The 20,589-nt window shown below is 38.5% G+C and overlaps 4 protein-coding genes across 4 annotated transcripts; all 4 read left to right on the top strand.

Annotated features, from left to right (window-relative positions):
* Positions 1-1,650: 1,650 nt before the first annotated feature.
* On the top strand, positions 1,651-3,324 carry LOC137733856 (aquaporin PIP1-2). Its single transcript, XM_068473052.1, has 4 exons — positions 1,651-2,076; positions 2,176-2,474; positions 2,600-2,740; positions 2,888-3,324. The coding sequence occupies exons 1-4, from the start codon at positions 1,740-1,742 to the stop codon at positions 2,978-2,980; spliced, it is 870 nt and encodes a 289-aa protein (XP_068329153.1). The 5' UTR covers positions 1,651-1,739; the 3' UTR covers positions 2,981-3,324.
* Positions 3,325-5,063: 1,739 nt separating this feature from the next.
* LOC137733857 (eukaryotic translation initiation factor 3 subunit F-like) lies at positions 5,064-7,915 on the top strand. Its single transcript, XM_068473053.1, has 6 exons — positions 5,064-5,402; positions 5,519-5,598; positions 6,042-6,271; positions 7,062-7,183; positions 7,261-7,374; positions 7,608-7,915. The coding sequence occupies exons 1-6, from the start codon at positions 5,181-5,183 to the stop codon at positions 7,695-7,697; spliced, it is 858 nt and encodes a 285-aa protein (XP_068329154.1). The 5' UTR covers positions 5,064-5,180; the 3' UTR covers positions 7,698-7,915.
* A 6,903-nt stretch (positions 7,916-14,818) lies between these two features.
* Positions 14,819-15,706, top strand: LOC137734454 (uncharacterized). The gene is made up of 2 exons (XM_068473719.1): positions 14,819-15,115; positions 15,227-15,706. The coding sequence occupies exons 1-2, from the start codon at positions 14,819-14,821 to the stop codon at positions 15,704-15,706; spliced, it is 777 nt and encodes a 258-aa protein (XP_068329820.1).
* Positions 15,707-16,011: 305 nt separating this feature from the next.
* Positions 16,012-17,241, top strand: LOC137734453 (uncharacterized). Its single transcript, XM_068473718.1, has one exon. It carries the CDS (start codon positions 16,012-16,014, stop codon positions 17,239-17,241), a length of 1,230 nt encoding a protein of 409 aa, XP_068329819.1.
* Positions 17,242-20,589: the final 3,348 nt, after the last annotated feature.

Genomic DNA, 20,589 nt, shown 5'->3' with positions numbered 1-20,589 from the left:
TTCGAGTTTGAAACGTAATAATGGCGGGCCAGGCCGTCCAAGCTCCATCCATGTGCTGCCTCAAAATTTCAGGTACCCCACAAATTCTGGGCCACAACAAAATAGAGGGAACATTTATCCCATAAAGAATGGGAGATGATTAAATGTAATAACCACATGCGACATTATTTTTCATTATCCAGAAGAAAAATGTTATTAGCATTTTAAAATTCGTATTCTACATTTTTTTACTTTTTATATTTAGAAAGAAAAATATATGAGGAGTATATAATAAGATTTTTGAAGTATCAATAACTCTTTCCATCCAAAAATGTCATGCGAATTGCGATTAGTACATAATTAAACTAACGAGGCTCCATTACAAATGCATTGACAAGTTTTTTATATATTTTTTGCGCATACTTAATTCCATGATTCCGTTACAGCCTTGTTAATACGCTGTTTAAGCAAAAGAAGGAGCTGTCAGCGTGCAGAGCAGTTCGAGAGTCTCTGAGTGTTTGCAGTATCGGGCTGGGTTCATATTTTTATATAAACATAACATAATTAAATTGATCGAGAGAATCAAACACATCACAAGATAAATGATTGAAGGTTTCTTTACCAACTGCCCACCTTGCAATTTGCACAAAAATGGATTTAACTAAAAACACGAGCCAAGCATGATCATCTGCGCTCCACCAGACTTATCAATGATCACGTCCAGCATCATAGTTTGCCAGAGATTGGTGTGCTTTTTTTCTTTTTTGGTTTGAATGTTACAGTAATGACGGTGTATTTACTAATATTATAACCTGAAATATTAACTTAACTATATAATATAGTAGATGTCGAATTTTGCTAGAGATTGTGACGAATTACAAGTCCGTATACTAAACGGCACGTCCTAAGCTTGGTTTTTGGTGTTGAAAAATCACACAATGATGGTTAGGGAATGCTGAAACGTCTTTATGTGTTTTCTTAGCTCCCAAATACGTGGACTACCGTGACAAAATCACCAACTTATCTCATTTTGAAAAGAAAAAAAAACAATTAAAAGTCACTTTACTCGTGCACAGATAACTAACGTGAAGAACATATACAAATTTAGTTATCAAATCAATTTTAGACGTTTGATTCGGCTTTAACACTAAAAATGTGCTTTCTAGAGCAAACCGCACCTCACAACTTTGCTCTAACTTAAACTTATTACGAATTGAGACCAAAATCGATTGAAACATAACCGTACCCACGTTTTAGTAACAGTTAGATACCAAAATTTTGTCAAAGAAACCAAAATTCAAAGAGTAGACCCGTTGGTCTGTCTCATGTCATCAATTGAAATATGCAGAGTCTAAAGCGCTGTTACACTGTTTATGATGTGATTGGTCGGTGCAGTTTTATCTCAAGCAATTCGCGAACACAATCTGCCACGTGGAAAATAACCTATATTTCCCCTTATTTTCATTACCGCATTCACGTACGTCACTTTCCGTGAAAGCTAATGAAGTGCTAGAATATCATTGGTCGGCCACATGATAATAAAAATAAAATTTAAAAACATAAAATAAAATCAAAATTAATAGAGCCGTTGGGTCCCGCCACCACCCTCCCTCACTTCACCAGCTTCCAAAACTGGGTGCGCTGGCCGTGCTATATATACTCCCACTCTGTAAACCCACTCAAATCACACCCACACCAACTCATACTCTCAGATCACAAAGATCCAACGGTCATCAGTCGCCGAGAGTTCGAGAGCGAGAATGGAGGGCAAGGAAGAGGATGTTAGGCTGGGAGCGAACAAGTTCTCGGAGAGGCAGCCGATCGGTACTTCGGCTCAGACCCAGGACGAAGGGAAAGACTACAAGGAGCCACCGCCGGCTCCACTGTTCGAGCCCGGTGAGCTGACGTCATGGTCGTTTTACAGGGCCGGGATCGCCGAGTTCATCGCCACTTTCCTGTTCCTCTACATCACAATCTTGACGGTGATGGGCGTCGTCAAGTCGAAGTCGAAGTGCACAACGGTCGGGATTCAGGGCATCGCTTGGGCTTTTGGCGGGACCATCTTCGCCCTCGTCTACAGCACCGCCGGCATCTCCGGTAATTAATTTCCCCCCAAAAAAAGCAGCCGTGTCATTAATCCGTTCTTAATTATAAGTAAATCTTGATTAACGGTGGTGATTATTGTTTATATCTCAGGTGGTCACATAAACCCGGCGGTGACTTTCGGGCTGTTTTTGGCCAGGAAGCTGTCGCTGACCAGGGCGTTGTTCTACATAGTTATGCAGACCCTAGGAGCTATAGCCGGTGCCGCCGTCGTGAAGGGCTTCGAGAAGAGCTCCACCTTCGAGATGCTGGGCGGTGGTGCCAACTCTGTTGCCCATGGTTACACCAAGGGTCAAGGACTTGGTGCTGAGATCATCGGCACCTTTGTCCTCGTCTACACCGTTTTCTCCGCCACCGACGCTAAGCGTAGCGCCAGAGACTCGCATGTTCCGGTACGCATGTCTAGTCTTGGATCATTTGCCTAGCTGAGCTTGAACTTCCTGAGTTTATTATTTTGTTGGCGTTTAATTTGGTTTGGTGATTAACTGGCTATGAATTTTGAATGGGTTTTGACCAGATTTTGGCTCCGTTGCCAATTGGGTTCGCCGTGTTCTTGGTGCACTTGGCCACCATCCCCGTCACCGGAACTGGCATCAACCCAGCCAGGAGTCTTGGCGCTGCCATCATCTACAACAAGCAGCATGCCTGGGATGACCACGTAAGCCCTCCTGATCCCAAAAGTGCTTTTATCAAATGGAAGTGCTTTCCCCACAAAAGCGCTTTTAATTATCCAATTTCAAAAACGGATTAATGGATTCTGAATTTTTGTTTCTAACTTTTGAGTATATAATTTTAATGTTGGCAGTGGATTTTCTGGGTTGGACCGTTCATTGGGGCAGCACTTGCAGCTTTGTACCACGTGGTTGTGATCAGGGCCATCCCTTTCAAGTCCAAGTGATTACTGTTAATTTACATCTTAAATCGGTTTTATGATCGTCTTTCATGCCAATCTTCGATCAAGTTTGTGTTATTTCTCATCTGTAATGCTTGTTGTTTTAAGCGTATTTTGTACGTAATTAAGGGATTAAGCTGTTAAATTAATTGTGATGTGAGCAAGCAAAAGCATGTGTGTTGATGGATGTGTATCAAGAATCAAGGGGCCCTCTGTTCCTTCTTTTTTAGGGAGAGGCCCCACCAATCCCGTCCGTCTGATGTGAGTGCTCATTTCCTTTGTATCTAGTGGCTGTGAATTTATGTATTTTTCAATTCAGAAAGAACACCAACCTTTATTTCACCACAAAACATTTAGCAAGAAGACAAAAAAATTTGATTGTTTTTTATTCACTTGGGAATTGAATAAGAGGGAGAGGGTGAGGGGTTGTTGAAGTTAGGTAGCCACCTAGCCAACGATGATGTGGTGGTGTCTTCTTGTTAATTGAGCTTGATTTCATGTTTAGTAATTCACTGGTCCCGCGTAAACAAAACCACATTTCATTTGCATTTGCATTGCCACTTAATAATAGTAATATTTATCTTCGCTAGTAAGTATACGGTTTTAAATTTGATTCTCATCAAAAGCGAAATTGAATCATATTATTATGGTTAGTCTAATGTGAGGCTGATCCTACTTTACCTCTTTAGCATAGATGATGAGCATCATAATCTCGAGTTCAATTTACCACTTTGGTTCTTAAGATTGACATAACTTCTTATTTTGGTTCTTAAAATTTTAAATCAATAAAAGTGGTAAGAGTTTTGTCAATCATCATTCGTTTTGATCATTTCGTGCAAATTTTTGTTAAATGAGGTTTAAAATTATAAAAATACCTCAACTTAATAAACAATGGACTAATAATTTGACAAAAATTCATGGTATTTTTGTTATTTTGGTTATTATTTAACGGAGATTTTTCACGAAATGATCAAAATGATTGATGGTGAACAAACTCAGAGACCACTTTTACCAATTTCAAATATTAAAGATCAAAACGAGAAGTTATGATAATTTTGAAGATAATTTTAGCTAAAAAACCTACTTACCATACATTTACTACCAAAGAGTAGTGTTCTCAATCTTCTCTCTTTTGTCTTAAAGTCCCCATCTTTTAATAATCTGAACCATAAAATTTTGTCGTTTTAAGTAAACATGCCATAATGATTCGAAGGAACTTCAGAATATTGGAAACTTAATTAAATTCATACGAGTGACTGAGCATTCATAATTTAATGAAATAATGTCATGGCCCTCCTTGTACGGACTTATCAACAAAACATCAGAGCCTGCTCCACCAAATATACCATTGGCATCAAGCATGCGCGACATATGACTTCAAATTTCACAATCGCTCATGCAATAATTTGCTCAATTGAGCTGGACCGTGGTTGCGTGGTGCATGCTGGGAAATGGGTCCTGGCATCACCCAATTGCTGAAAGGCGAAAGCCGACGTTTGTTGATTAGACGGATCGAGCAAGTCAGTAAAAAGAAAAATTGTTATGATTTTTTTTTTAGCTGTTAGTTTAGTTTTTTTGGAGTTGTTGTTTTTACATTATATTGAAATTCGTGGTTTGTACACGTAAATGACACACACGTTAGAGTTATTTTAGTGAATATCGATATTTCTTCAAAAAAATTGGAAGTGACAAGTTTTTTTTTGTTTTTTTGTTTTGAACAAACGATATTATATTCACTATGAAGGTGAAGGGAGGAGCTAAGCCTCACCATGAGTTAAAATGTAGAAGTTAGATCCACTTCTACCCTTTAACATACCTTAAATGATGTTAGCAATCAAAATTAATCCAATAATATGAGATTTGGTAGAGAGATTATTTTAAGATTGAAATGAGGGGGATGAAAGTGGCTTCAAATCTCTTGTAGCAGATTTGTGCCAGATTTACTTGAGCTAGAACCTATTTGGGCCAAGATAGGCCCATTAGACCACTTTGATGCATTACATATAATGTGACCGTTGGGCTTTTTATTGTGGCACAAAGTAAAGCTTAAAAAAAAAAAAAAAAAAAAGGTAAAATTCCAATAGTCTCCTCTCTCTCTCTCTCTCTCCCCCCCAAAACCCTAGTGGTCGTGCCATCCACCGTGCTTTCTCGCTTGCACTCTCTTAAGCCCAAAAGCAAAAACCAGATCCATCGGCGGTGAGACAGAATGGCGGCGATCGAGCACACTGTGCTACAGTTCTCCACGTCTCCGTCGTCGAGCTTGTCGGCGAAGGTTCATCCTCTCGTCATATTCAACATCTGCGATTGCTACGTTAGGCGTCCCGACCAGTCCGAGCGCGTCATCGGCACGCTCCTCGGTTCCGTCCTGCCTGACGGCACTGTTGACATCAGAAACTCATACGCTGTTCCTCATATGAGCGCCGAGCAGGTTCTTCTTCAGTGATTTGGGTTTTTCCCCCCATTTGGTTGGTGAGAAAATTGTGGTTAAATGGGGAAAATTGCGATAGAATTTTAGTGATATTTCTTCCGGTGTCAAATTTGCAGGTAGCTTTAGATATTGAGTACCATCACAATATGTTGATATCCCACCAGAAGGTGAATCCGAAGGAAGTCATTGTTGGATGGTAAATGTCGCTATCTTTTCTGTTGTTTTTAGGTTTCTTAGTTTTATCGTGCAACTTTTTCAAGCAGTTTTTATTGGCGAATTCGAATTATTTCATGTTTAATAATGATATTCATTCTGGTGGAATGTTGCTTCTTCTGTGTAATTTACGTTTAATTTGGTGCGGAACCTGTAACTAGTGCCTAAGCTTGGTAGCCAAATATATAAAGCCTTCTAGGTTGTCCAATGCGTAAGCTTGATAGCCAAATACGAATTCATAAAAGGAATAGGGAACATTCTCGTATGTCATTGGACACGTTAGAACGCGAACTCTGTTCTCCCGAATGATAGTTTTGCGAATTTCCAAGTTCATGCCAGTGTATTTTAAACATATAACTAATAGAGATTTGTAAGCTTTCAAGTTGATTGGAATGCTTATTGTGGTGCCTTCATGATTACTTGTAGGTATTCGACTGGTCTTGGAGTTACTGGTGGTAGCGCATTGTTCCATGAATTCTATTCTAGAGAAGCTCCCAACCCAGTTCATTTGACTGTTGATACTGGATTCATTAATGGAGTGGGTACCATAAAAGCTTATGTTTCGGTGAATTTGTCTCTTGGAGATCGTCAACGTGCAGCTCAGTTTCAAGAAATTCCTCTTGATCTTCGCATGGTTGAAGCTGAGCGAGTTGGATGTAAGTTTAACCCTCTCAACTTTGATTGTTTGTAGTATCATATTTGGGCCATATTGGTTCTCATACACCAAAAACACTCACTTGATCTTCCCTCTATAGTTTTCTGACTTGATGAAACTGAAGTAACTTGTGTGCTGTGTTTTGGAGGAAACTCGAAGGAACTAGTTATTCTGAGAAGTAGTACAAATAAGTGAATTACAATTTTTTTTTAAAATTGGGGGTTCGACTTGTCCATAAGGAACAGTTTGTTTATGGTCTCAGTTGTCCAATGGCCTATAGCCAAAAGATATTCGCTTTATGATGTTACCATTCCATGAAATGATATATGCGCTCTGTTAGTCAAGCATTGCATTTTAGGAGCTGTTATTCTATATTAGCACACAAGTGTGTATACAACTCACTGGGTCATATTTTACTTCCGTTGGATGGGATATCTGGATATGACCACCGAGATGCATTGAGATGCTTACGACTCACCTTGTACTCAAGAGTCCTGTACTTAATGTAACAAATCAAACACACGACCTCTTTATTGTGAGTTTGTATGTGTATTGTGAACACATGGGTATCATTTGTAATAGATAAAAATGCTGATGGAGTTTGAGGTTTTAAAAATGGATGCTGCTGTGCTGCTTTTTTCATTGAAGTTTATTTCATACTGCCACTTATGAGTTTTTATTCTGTATATTGGTCGAACTCATTGCTTCCTACTAATTTTTGGATATGATTGTTTGAGATTTATGCATGATGTCGATCTGATTCGAAATAATATACTTTTCCATGATGGCAGATGATATTTTAAAGACCCCAATGGTTGACAAACTCCCAACTGATCTGGAAGGAATGGAAGCCTCGATGGAGAGACTTCTAGCTTTAATTGATGATGTTTACAAATATGTTGACAATGTTGTGGTTAGTAAGGAGGCTTAATCTTCTTACGTTTCTTTCCTTTTTTGTACCTTAAATATAATGACGGATCATGTTTTCAGGAAGGCCGTGCTGAACAAGATAACACTATAGGGAGATTTCTTTTTGATACAATTGCATCTCTTCCGAAACTGTCTCCCTCAGCTTTTGATAAGCTTATCAATGACAGCCTACAGGTACTATATATTTTTGTTCATATTGTTGTAGGATACAGTTTAGGATAGTTATTTACTTTATTTATCTATTATCAGTGGCGTTCACAGCTTCCTGTTGTCGGTTATAAGAAAATCGTGCAAAATGGTTCATCAACATGTTCGCAATGGTCCAGTTGCAAATTTTACTACTAGGTTATCAGTTTTGCGAGCGTTTCTTTGACCATATACTTGTACTATTGTTTTGTTGCTTGCAGGACAACTTGCTCTTACTGTATTTGTCAAGCATAACAAGGACACAGCTCACCCTAGCCGAAAAATTGAACACAGCTGCTCAGGTTCTGTAATGCCTTCGCTTACAGAATCATGAAATTCTACCTTTGAAAGTAATCTGTTAAGGATATATGACCTGCTGTGGGAACGGGGTCTTTGTTTGCAGAGAAGGGTGTAATATTTTTTTTCATAGAAAATATAGGTAGGATTTCAATCTTTTCGCTACCGCCTTAACTGTTGGCTAGAAACACGATCATTTTTGGAGCTAATTGCATGGTTCGTACCCTGTTTATGTACCGTTTTGTGAAGCTTCGACCTTGTAGTTTATTTCATCAAACCCAGAATAAAATGTTCCCTAATTCTTAATAGAGTTTTTTTATCACAAATGGTCCATGAGACTGACCAAACTTATCATTTTGGTTCCTCAGTTTCAAAATCAATCAATATCGTCCTTGATATTCGTTACCACACGTCAATTTGGTCATTCCGTGTAGATTATGTTAATTATTTTGTTAGTTTGTATGTGAGATCCACAAATCCAATAAAATTGTGACACGTGGATTATACAAAAGAATGATTTTTATCGCAAATGATCATTGACATTGATCAAACTTCTCATTCTGGTCCCTGAGTTTCAAAAATCAATAAATTTGGTCCCTGATTTTCACTATTGCACATCAATAGTCATTCCATTAAAATTTAGTCAATATTTTTTGTTAGTGTGCTGATGTGGTTCCACTAGTCCAATCATATAGTGTCAAGTGGATTAATTATAAGAAACTAATATTTTATTTTTCTTTTAGTTTTAGTTTTTAATTTCTTATGGTACTTTTAGTTTTAAATCTTAAAAAATTATTTTTTTTCATAGTTAATCCATGTGGCGCCATATGATTGGACCAGTGGGACCATATTATCACACTAACAAAAAATATTGACGAAATTTGAATGGAATGACTAAATTGATATGCAGTAGTGAAAGTCAGGGACCAAATTAATCGATTTCTGAAACTCAGGGACCAAAATGAGGAGTTTGATTAATGTCAGAGACCATTTTTGATAAAAACTCTTCTTTTGTGTAATCCACATGTCACCATTTTATTGGATATGCGGGTCCCACATGCAAACTAACAGAAATAGTTGACAGAATCTAAACGGAAGGACCAAATTGATGTGTAGTGGTGAATGTCAGGGACAACATTGATTGATTTTGAAAGTGAGAGACCAAAATGATGAGTTTGGTTAATCTCAGGGACCATTGGTGATAAAAATCCTTCCTAATACACACCCCTACTTTCTTGACTGGCTTGTAACTAATATTCAACACTCTCTGTAAATTTCTTCTCCTTTGCTGATAAATTTGGGAGGCTTTAAATAATTTTGGCATTCCCAATTTTCTTCGAGAGGCCAAGTTTCTTGACGATGCCATTGCTAACTTAGAGCATAGTTTGTTTGCAGAGTGTATTTGGGTTCATAGTACATGCCCTGCTTTCCATGATAGTTTCCCAATGAGTAAGAAGCATGTAGGTCAACTTGGTACAAGAACGGACCTAGACTCCATCCTACGAGAGATTTTTTAGTTTGATCGGAATACGAGACAATACATCACATGTCATTATGAAATTGGACTGTAGTTTTTTTTTTCAAGTGTCCTTCAAATTGTATAGTAACACTTTGTGTACTACTCATTTTCTGAACATACTGAAAAATCTTTCCAAACCATCCCAACTTACAAATATGTCCTACCAAATAAAAGGGTTTCAATGCCCAAAAAAAAAAAAAACAAAACAAAACAAAAAAAAAAAAAAGAAAAAAGAAAAAAGAGCCTCCACATGGGCTTCATGACACACCCCGTCCCGAAGGAGGGCATGCTGGCCGTCACGTGAGAGTGACGTAACCATTTACACAGTACGGAAGCTTTAAAGATACAATTTCTAAGATTAAACACCCAAAGGTGAGTCCTAATTTTTGTCCATTCTGTCAGAACACCGTTGGATTCCTCGTAGCCACCAAGCTCTGATATCTTAAACCTGGAGGGGCGCAAAACAAAGTTGAGTGGGTCAGCAAAACAAAATTATTCAGAACCTTCTTTTCTCTTTGAATATACTAACCCCTCGCCGTAAAACAAGTATAGTTTCCCAGAAATAAAGTATATACTCATATACGTAATATATCTCAAATTATGCTAGACAATATGAATGTATGTCATGCCAAGTATCATAACAGAATGCTCATCATCTCTATGTGAATATGATGGAATAACATATAATCAATTCAACATTCGGCTATAAACATAGCTCATACTATTTCATTCTAATCAACTCAGCCCTCGGCTGCATATATAACTCATAATTAACTCATCATAATCAACTCAGCCCTCGGCTGCATATATAGCTCATAATCATTTCATCACAATCAACTCAGCCCTCGGCTGCATATATAGCTCATAATCATCTCATCACATCAACAACATAACATCTGGCAGCCGGAGTCACTTAACGTGACTTGTACGGCTGCATATATAGCTCAAATCACAAACTTAATAACTGAACAACTGAACCTGCCCATGAGTCGGAACCACCTAAAGTGGTCTGTACGACAGGACTGGGTGTAACGTATATATATACGCTCTAGTGCTACGATCACGTGAAGGCTGTGCGAATAATCGCGGGTCACCTACGAGTCGGAACCACCTAATGTGGTCTGTACGACAGGCCTGTGCACCTAGCTTGGATCCAAGCTGAGCATATGGTGCGGGAGGTGAACATCACGTGAAGGACTGTGCCCTGCTCAGGGCGGGAGCACTAACACCGGAGGTGCAGGTTATGAGCTCTCTAAGCATCTCTATCATATCATTCTTCATATCTCAATCATATCTCATGATCGTTATCAGCATAATATCTCAATCGTATCTTAATTATATCTCAATCATATTTCAATCATATCACAATCGTATAATTCATCATATTTCAATCATATTCCAAACGTATTTCATACGTATATCAAATGTATATCAAATGTATGTCAAATGTAGCTTACCTGGGCCTCCTCAGCACCATGCAACAGTATGCATAATTATGGTAATGCAAATATTAAAATATGATGCATAAATGACATGATATTTAATTCGTATTTCTTTTAAAATACGTTTTCTGGGAAATACGTCAAGCATACGTATATATATACTGAAAAATAACTGCCCACTCACTGATAAGTAGCCGGTTCGTAACCCTCACGCCTAGTTTGGTTACATTCGTCGTCCGTACAAGTTTCACCTATAAAAGAATAATTATAAAATCATCATTTAAACGCACATACACAAACATTCGTCAACAACTTTCTCATACGTTGCTCAATTTGGGTGTGTGAATATACCACGGTGATCTACACGACGTCACGAACACGTGACAATTTTTAGAACTCAATTTGGAGGTCTCACGCGCCCTCACGCGCCCTGTATATGCGCTGCCCACGCGCGCGTCTTCTTCCTCGCGTCGCCGGACTGGTTTCGCCGAAGGTGAGTGTTTTGCCGGAATTTCTGGGTAAACTTCAAAGTGTCATAACTTCTTCATTTCTTAACCATTTTCGACGTACTTTATATCAAAATAAGGTATTGACGAGACGAACACATCCATACCTGCCTCGACCCCTAACTCGCCGTGGATTCGCCGGAAAAAGCCTCGAAAGCTTCGGCCAAACTTTGAACCAAGCTATCCCGACGTCCAAATTTGTCCAACGAAGCACTCCGAGGCTCCTTGGGACCTCACTAAGACATCTACAAGCTTCAAAATCCCAAAAACATGCTAGATTAAGTTTGCATGAATAGTACCTAAATCGGACTACCTCGAATCGACATGAAAACGAAGGATTTCTCACCTGAAAATGGTATGGTTGCACTCGTACGAGCTTCACGAGTTCGAAGGTGTCCTTAGTTTCCTCGATCTGGGATGGTTTGAAGGGTTTTGGGTTTGTCCGTACAAGTGTGAAGGAAGAAGAAGAAATGAGAGCTCGGGAGAGAGAGAGAGAAGAGACAGAGGGAGAGGGAATCACGGGAGAGATAGAGACAGTGTGTGTGAGTGTGTGTGTGTGGTCCAACACATGCCACACCACACAAAACAACACTAAACGTAAATGTAACGAACTAGGGGTAAAATGGTCAATTCATACGTACGTTTTTTATAATCTCGGGACGGGATGTCACACTTCAAATAATAAAGGCCCAAAAATGACTAATAGAGAAAACCCTTAAAACCTAGGTGGTGACAACCCGCCGCAGCTATTAGGAAACCAGAAGCGGCCGACAACCCACACCACCAATTTCGTAGCATAAAATTACCATTGCTCACCCGTACATCGTACCATATACATACCTTTAATTGCTCCAAATAAAAAACAATCTAAAGCACATATCAACAATATCATCAAACCTAAAGCAAAATTGAAAATTATCACCAATTAACTTGCAACCCAAAAGGAACAGCCAAAACTCACAGCCAGTGGTGGACCCATAGAGGGACCTAGGAGGTCCCAGGACCCTTCGGCAACCCTTAATCGTTGCTTGAAATTTTTCAGGGACCCCTCGCACTCGAGGAGGTAGGCTTGTGTGTGCAAGCTGCAACGATTGAGCAGAGGCGTCTTAGGAGAAGACGACCGCGTGAAAAAGTTTTCTTTTTTAAGGCTTGGCCCAAAACGCTCGTTTTGGTCAACTGTTTTAATTTTTTTTAATTAAAACAATATACAAAACTTAGTCGTTAGTGTATATTTTGTTTTAAATTCCCAGCTAGCACGTCCCCCAAGTCCCACTCTTTCCCATCCCTTCCCCCATCCCATTGCCCTGATTTTCACATATTCACCCAATCCCCAGTTCCCTAATTTTCAAAACCCTAAAATTCTAAATCCTACCCGATCCCATATTTAAACTTTGCTCCAATATCATACCTCAATTTGTTTCAAATCTCCACACCACCACCATTTGGTTCAAAATTCATGGAAGTTTTTTGGTATTCTAATCTAATCTCAATGAAATTATATTAGATATTGATGGAGGTTTATAGTCAATTATTTGATATGATTATTGATATGTTTTATGTTTGTATACTCATGTGATTATTGGAATTTAGATGGGATTTTTGTTTATTGGTTAATTGGTATATATTTTGTGTTTTTTTTATCAATTGTGTAATGTAAAAATAAGAAACATGGAAAGATTTTTCACCACAGCCAATAACACCCTCTATTTGAATAATCTTGAAAGAGGCTTGAGAATAAAACTCCAATGTTATAATTAAACTTTTCAATGTTATTTTTGTCTATTAATTTTTTGACCTTTATTATTGGGACCCTCCAACTTTAAAATTATGGATCCGCTACTGCTCACAGCTACCCCGAAACCAACAACATAATTCCAATGTCGGCGAAGTAGGACATGAATTCAGAATTAAAGAAGGAGGTAGGGCAAATCATTGCGCCGAACCCAAGTATTTTGTTTTGCACACCTTCAACTGAATGAGCGACAATCCGATCTCGCGATAGGCAGCGTACACAAGAGCTCAGTCGAACTTCTCAATTAAAAACATGCAAAATGACGGCAAAAGAGAGTCTTGAGGGCTACATTTGTATTATGGGTTAGGGAATTGAGGTTCATTTATAGCTATTAGAAATCTGGTGCACAATACCAAGAAATAGGTTGGAACTAGACAATAACCAAAAGTGGAAAGAACAAAGTTCCCTAATTGAAATGTTGCTCAAGCCCACAACCATTGAGCAGAGATGGATAAAAAAACAACCAGTAGGAGGGAAAAAAAAGGGAACATATAAGGGGTGAGAAATGGAAGAGAAATCAGAGGATAACCAAAAGTGGGGAAATCAAGTTACTGAATGAAACGTTGCTCAAGCCCACAACCACCGACAATAGGGGATTAAGGTGCACTACCATTTGAGTAGAGATGGGGCAGGCCACCATCTTTGGAGAGATGGGGCACTCTACCATCGTGCAAGAGATGGATAAAAAAACAGCCAGTAAGAGGGGACAAATCAAAAGAGACAGGTTGAGAAAATAGGAGAGAAATTGGGAGGGGGATATGCTAAGTAAGGGAAAGAGAGGGGAGGAAATCGAGGCACGTGAAAGGGAGGGGAAGGAATTGAGGCACGTGGAAGGGATGATGGTATCGCAGGGAAAAAGGAAAGAGAATGAGGAGTTGCATGACAAAGTGGGGAGAGAGGGAAAATGTAGAGGGTGGGAACGGGATGGGAAGAGGGAAAAGGGCTAGCAAAAAGGTAAGATGCGGGCTGCCGCTAACCCAAAGTCAGAGTAAGGGGCAGCGGCTATGAGGTTTTCAGATCTAGGATTGTTTTGGAAAAGGGCTTTCATCTGGGTTCCATTGGCTTTGAAGGAAAATCGAAGGATTCGCCATGGAGTGGTACGTGCGCGATGATCCTGACAAAAATACGTCTACCTATTGTAAATTTTTTGTGCTTTTGATGATTCAAAATGTAGAAAATGTGGGTTCATGCTTTGTGAATTCGAAATGGTACCTGAGGTGTTGGAATGGGTTGAATGTGGGTTTTGTTTATTCTTGTTTAAAAAGGTGGATTTATGCTTTGTTAATTTGAAATGGTTCCTACGGTGTTGGAATGGATTGAATGTGGGTTTTGTTTATTCTTCTAGCATTGTTTATTCTTTGTTTGAAAATGTGGTTTATGCTTTCTTAATTCGAAATGGTTACTGAGTTGTTGGATAATGGGTTGGTTGCTTTGTTGCTTTGTTTATTGTTGTGAAGATAAGGTGGTTGGATAGTGGGTTTGTTACTTTGTTTATTCTTGTGAAGATAAGGTGGTTTGTTGCTTGGTTTGTTGTTGTTGAGAAATGGTTAATGTGCTTTGGCTATTTGCTTTTAGTTGTGGTTTGTTGCAATTGCATATAGTTGCATATAGAATGTTGTGCATTGGTTTTTGTTGTTAGCTTTTAAAATGCAATTAGTTGCATATAGAATGTTGTGCATTAGTTGCATATAGAATGGTTTGTTAGGTTAAAAACAATTGCTTATGTTTGTTGTTGGCTCTTAATTAGGGTTTGTTTTTGTGAATTTCAGTTTTTCCAGAACTATTCTCTATTGAATTGCATCATGGTGAGGAGATAAGTTATTACATGTACGTTGGGGGAAAAGTGACATATATAGATAACTGTGATAAAGACCTCATGTCACTGCTGGTGATATATGATATGGTAGAGGCAGTTGGATACATTGAGACGTTCATGAACTATTATTTCAAGATTCCCAACATGAACCTTTCCAATGGTTTGAAGCAGATTCAAAGTGATTTCGATGTTCAGTCCATGTTCAATTTTGTTCTAAAAGATAAAGTGATTGAGATGTACATCGAAGAATTGACGATAGAAAAAGCCGTAACCCAAGAGCAACAGTTTCTGAAGTCCATAGAAGTGACAGGTCCAAGTAAAGTGGTTATTGAGGAGATAAGTAGTTCAGATGAGAATGTTGGGCCAACAACACTTAAACTAATAGGATATAAGGGCTTGCTAGCTATTGAAGGGCCATAAGTGGATGATTGTTGCACATCTCAAGTAGTGCAAACATGTGTGACTGAGGTAGGAGAGATAAATGCTGAAGAAGGGAATGGTCAGAAAGAGAAAAATTGTGAAGGGCCAGATAAGAGTAAGGCGAAATATGTGGCTGAGGTAGGAGAAAATGATACTAAAGGGGATGTAGGAGAGGGGGATGTAGGCGAGGGGGATACTGAAGTATTCTTTGATGTACTTATTAGTTTGGAAGGGAATGTTGAAGAAGAGAATGAAGAAGCTACTGAAGAAGATGATAGTGACTTTGAAGAGAGTGAATATGGGAGTGATGCTGATAACCCAGTGTTTTCCAAGTTTGATGAAAGGGATTATGAGCAAAGAAGTGTAAGGCAATCTGAGCAAAGCCGAGAAAGAGAAGAAGAGCAAAGGGAAGAAGAATTTGATACTGCAAATATGGAACAAAATGTGATTGATGATTTAGACTATAACTCTGATGCTTTTGAGAGTGTACACTCTTCAGATGATGAAAGAGGCAAAAAACATGAGTGATTTCCAGAGTTCAATAAGAAAACATATCCCACTCTTACACTTGGGTTTGTTTTCAGGGATCATGTCCAATTCAAGCGAGCTGTCATCATGTATTCCCTAGTGAATGGATATGGAGAAATCCATTTTCCTAGGAATGAGAAATTGAAAGTTATAGCAAAGTGTGCAAAAGGGTGCCCTTGGAAGTGTTGTGTTGGAAAAATGTACGGTTCGAACAATATACAGATCAAGACCATACTTGATGAACACACTTGGGGAGAACTTGGGCAAACAAGAATATGAAGTCCCTTTTGCTGACTAATTTGTACATGGATAGGATAAAACTGAATCTCAAATGGCATGTGGATTCCTTTTTGGCAACTGTTGAATCAGAGTGGAATCACGGTTGTACAAAGAGGAAGGCTTACAGGGCTTTAGATAGGGCTTTAAAGATCATTGAGGGAAAACATGCAGAGCAGTACACAAAGTTGTGGGACTTTTCTGAGGAAGTGAAGAAGACTAACCTTGGAAGCAAAGTGAAGGTGAAGTTGGATAGAGGGAAGTTCCAAGGGATATATGTGTCCTTGGGGGCTTGTAAAGAGGGGTTTAAGTCAGGGTGCAGACCATTGATAAGATTAGATGTGTGTCATTTAAAAAGTGTATATGGAGGTCAGCAACTTTGTGCTGTTGGCATTGACCCAAATGATGAAACATTGGTTATAGCGTATGCAGTTGTAGAAATGGAGAATAAGTCTAGTTGGATTTGGTTCTTAGAGTTATTGGCCGTTGATGTTGGGATTGTCAATCAAGGGGGATGGAGATTTATTAGTGATCAGCAAAATGGGTTAATTCTGACCTTTAAAAAAGTCCTCATTAATTCCCACCACAGATTTTGCATGAGACATTTGTATACCAACTTCAGAAAATTGTTCAAAGGGAAAACATTGAAGGATGCTTTGTGGTCAATAGCCAGAACAACAACAATTGCCTACTTCAAAAAAGCAATAGAGGATATGAAGAAGCTTGATGAAAAAGGCCTACGATTGGTTGGTGAATTGCCTGCACATCATTGGAGCAAGTCCCATTTTGAAACACATCCCAAGTATGACATGTTGCTGAACAATCTCTGTGAAAGTTTCAATGATGTCTTACTTATACTGAGACAAAAACATATTGTCACCATGTTGCTCCTTATTCACACACTCTTGATAATGAGAATTCAGATGAAAAGGGATATAATTGTGAACAAAGTTGGAGATCTCTGTCCTAAAATCAAGAAAAAGTTGGAGGAAGCCAAAATTCAAAGTGGCAGATGTATTGCACAATGGTCAGGGGGCTTTAAATTTCAAGTTGATGCTGGAAGGGGGGAGCAATATGTGGTTGACTTGGTTGAGAAAACCTGTTCTTGCAGAAAGTATGCCCTTGACAGGAATCCTACGCAACCATGCAATATCGGCCATAAATTTCAAGAGAGAAAAACCGGAAGACTATGTCGATGCTTATTATTCGAAGGCGCGGCACTTGGAGGTGTATTCTCATTTAGTAATGCCGATGAATAAGATGTCTTTGTGGGAGGAAACTAATAAACTACCAATATTGCCTCCTACATATACAAGGCAACCTGGAAGGCCGAGGAAGAAGAGAAACAAGGAAGCTGTTGAGAGGGACAATAAGGGTGAACAAATTCCCACAAACCCAACAAATAATCCTCAAGGTCCTCCTCAGCCACTTAAGCTAGGAAGAAAATTGCAAGTCACTTTGAAATGTACCATATGTAAAAAGGAAGGTCATAATGCAAGAACCCATCATAGACATCTTCCTCCAAGGGACAAACAGGTAACATTTTCTACTTTATATGGTTTTTTAAACCTTTAACATCATATTACACTCTTAATCCTTTAACATCATTTTTTACTTTGTAGGCATCCACATCTGCTCAAGGACAAACTGCACCTAAAAAAGGACAAGGAAAACAAAGGTAAAAACTTAACCATTTCCTTAGTTGTAAAACATTTGGATTTAGTTAAAAAGCTTGCTTGGTCTCTAAATAAACTTTGGATTTAGGCATCACAATCAATAACTGAATCACCTAGAAGCACCAAGCAGAGAAAGACCAAGCAATCCACTAACTGAATCATCCAAAGGCACCAAGCACAAAAATACCAACCAACCCAGCCACATCCACGTTTTTTGCACAGATGGTTGTTTTTTGTAAAAGAATTGTGAAGTTAGAATAAGTTTTATGCATCCAATAGGTCTTTTGTGAATTGAATGGATGATGTAGTAGGTTTTTATGAATTCAGTAGGTTTTGTAATGTTGGTTGGAGATGCTAGATGAATTCTGTTAGTTTTTTTAACAGGTTTAACAATTTCTGGATAATTAAGCAGGTTTTATGCTTAATTTGGTCTATTTCATATTTTTCTTGCAAATGATGAGTAGTTTGTGTTTGAATACACTTGTTTTGTTATTGTTGTGGTTATATCATTATTTTTGGGTGAGATTTTTCAAATTTGAGGTCAAGGATGATATAATATGTGCTTAAGGATGATAATATGTGCTTAAAATGGTATATCACAGGGTTTTTTTTTTTTTTTTTTTGGGCGGGAAAATTCAAATTACCCAAAAAAAAAAACCAAATATATTTTCTGACGTGGATGCCATTTGGCGGGGAAACATTGGATGTGGTGCCACGTGAAATCCATCTCGGCAAGGAACTGGGCTTCGGATCAAGCCATGTCAGCATTTAACTGACCAATTCATGGACAAGGTAAATGAGGTATAACATTGGACCAAATTCTAAAGATGAGGTATAACATTGTCAATTTTAAAAGATGAGGTATGAAAGTGTCGTGATGTCAATAGTTGAGGTAGTTTTTTGTACTTTACCCTTAATTTTATGAACATTTTAATGTAAAAATATTTAAATTTTGATAAATATTGAAAAATCACTAAATCTTTCCACAAAGCAAGCCTTCAACTTTCATCAATCGTTCAACTTTCACCAAACTTTCAACGTAAGTACTTCTTCCTCTCTGGAATGTATTTGTTGAGGTCCTCCCGTGTCAAATTTATTTCGAACCTCTCTGGCTCCCTAACCCCTTCTTCCTTCATTTGCAAGTGCATTTGGGTCACTCTTTTTAGTGAATTTTGAGTTAAGTAATTTTTTTTTAATTATTTTAGCCGTTGGATTTAAATTTGGGCCGTTAGATCTTTTTTTTTTTTTTTACCGTTAGATTTGATTATATTCGATGGGTTGGGTTTGGTGGCCGACATATGCGCTGATAGCGGGGCCCACCCTGTCGGACGTTGAAGGGCTTAGCCTGCGTGCAGCGAATTGGGCGCATGATCGGGCCGAGAGTGGGCTGGGAAAGGGAGAGTCCACGCGTTTCTGGGCTATTTCTTGAGGGGAATTTAGACCTCAATTGGCATTTGTCTTTTAGCCCAAAGATTTGGCTTGGGTTGGGTTGGGTTTTTGCGGGGGCGGGGGGGGGGGGGGGGGTGGGAATAGGGGGGAAATTTGACATTTAGCCCGGGGTTGGAGAGAGTCATAGAGTGAGCTGAGTTATGAATGAATATGGTTTGCGATGGGTAAATATAACACATTCTCATACAATTAACAGAAACCAACTAAAATGCATATATATTGAATATTTTTTCCTTTTGAATACAAGCAATTTGAATTTCTACTACGATTTAAACTCGTGGCACAATGGGTTGAAGAAAATGACTCTAATCACCAGAACAATACTTGTGCATATGCACGATCATAATTGATAACAACCAAAATTATGTTAGTGGGTTTACTTGAAACCTAATAATCTAATGATTTTGGCCTTTTGCCATTCATGAGAAGTCAGGTAGCAGGCAACTAGTATATATGATTGGATCCTTTTCCCCCCAAAATCATATTCTCTATCCTTAAATATAAAAAATAAGGGTTTGATATGAGTGGGGTTGGCTTTTGGCCTTTTTGTCTGGGATGATGGCGGTGAAGCTTCCACTGCAGCAGCAAAAATGGAAGACAAGAAAGTAGAAAAGAAGGCAGGATTTTTAGGGGACGGCCTGGATTTTACGCGTGCCCTAATTCTAGCTTATGACTTCTCGAATCTCACATTCACCATAACATAAACATCTTCCCGACTCTTTTCCAGAAACATTGTATCAAAAGGTTTATAGCTTTGTAGATAGATTAGATAGATGGACAAACACAAAAGACAAACAGGACACCGTGGCACTTTTACCAATCTCACCCTTCCAAGTTAACTCTCTTTATGGTTAACAATAGGGAACTGGCTTAGTTTCAAATGTTTTGTTCTAAGATTTGGAAGTTGGGTTTTTCAGTCAAATGTTGTTAGTGAAATGCTTTGATCGAGAAGCATGCGTTCCTTAAGATAATCATGTTCTTAAACACTAAATCTGTTGAGAGAGCATGAGAATGTCACATAGAAGGATGAAAGTTTAGTATACGATCTTAAAAAGTTTTAAGCTTCTCCACCCGTCCCTATATGATTTTGCATTGGATATTTCATTCAAACATGGTATCATAGTCAAGATTGTACAGGTTCACGTCTCACCTATTAAGAATTGTCTACATGTTAGACTCAAAAGATGTCATAGGCAATTGGATATATTTTATGTAAGGATGTGGAGAGTTGTCCGGCGTAAAAAAATTACGACAGACTTTGCACGTGGACATTAGAGGAGAAAGGGTGGGAGCATTGGGTTCCTTTTGACCCCAAAATAGTTCATTCTATATCATCACGCAACCATCATTCTGTATATAAAATTTTGATTCCACCAATGCATGTGCATGATTATAAAGAATAAAATATTTTGACGAATACAAGTCCAGTATAGAAGTTTAAAAGAGATTTTGAACTTGTCTAACCATTACCTAGGTTAGGAA

The sequence above is a fragment of the Pyrus communis genome, chromosome 5 (genome assembly GCF_963583255.1).
Source record: "Pyrus communis chromosome 5, drPyrComm1.1, whole genome shotgun sequence".
Classification (NCBI taxonomy): domain Eukaryota; kingdom Viridiplantae; phylum Streptophyta; class Magnoliopsida; order Rosales; family Rosaceae; genus Pyrus; species Pyrus communis.
The sequence above is the reverse complement of the archived record's forward strand: the minus strand, read 5'-3'. Positions and strand labels throughout refer to the sequence as shown.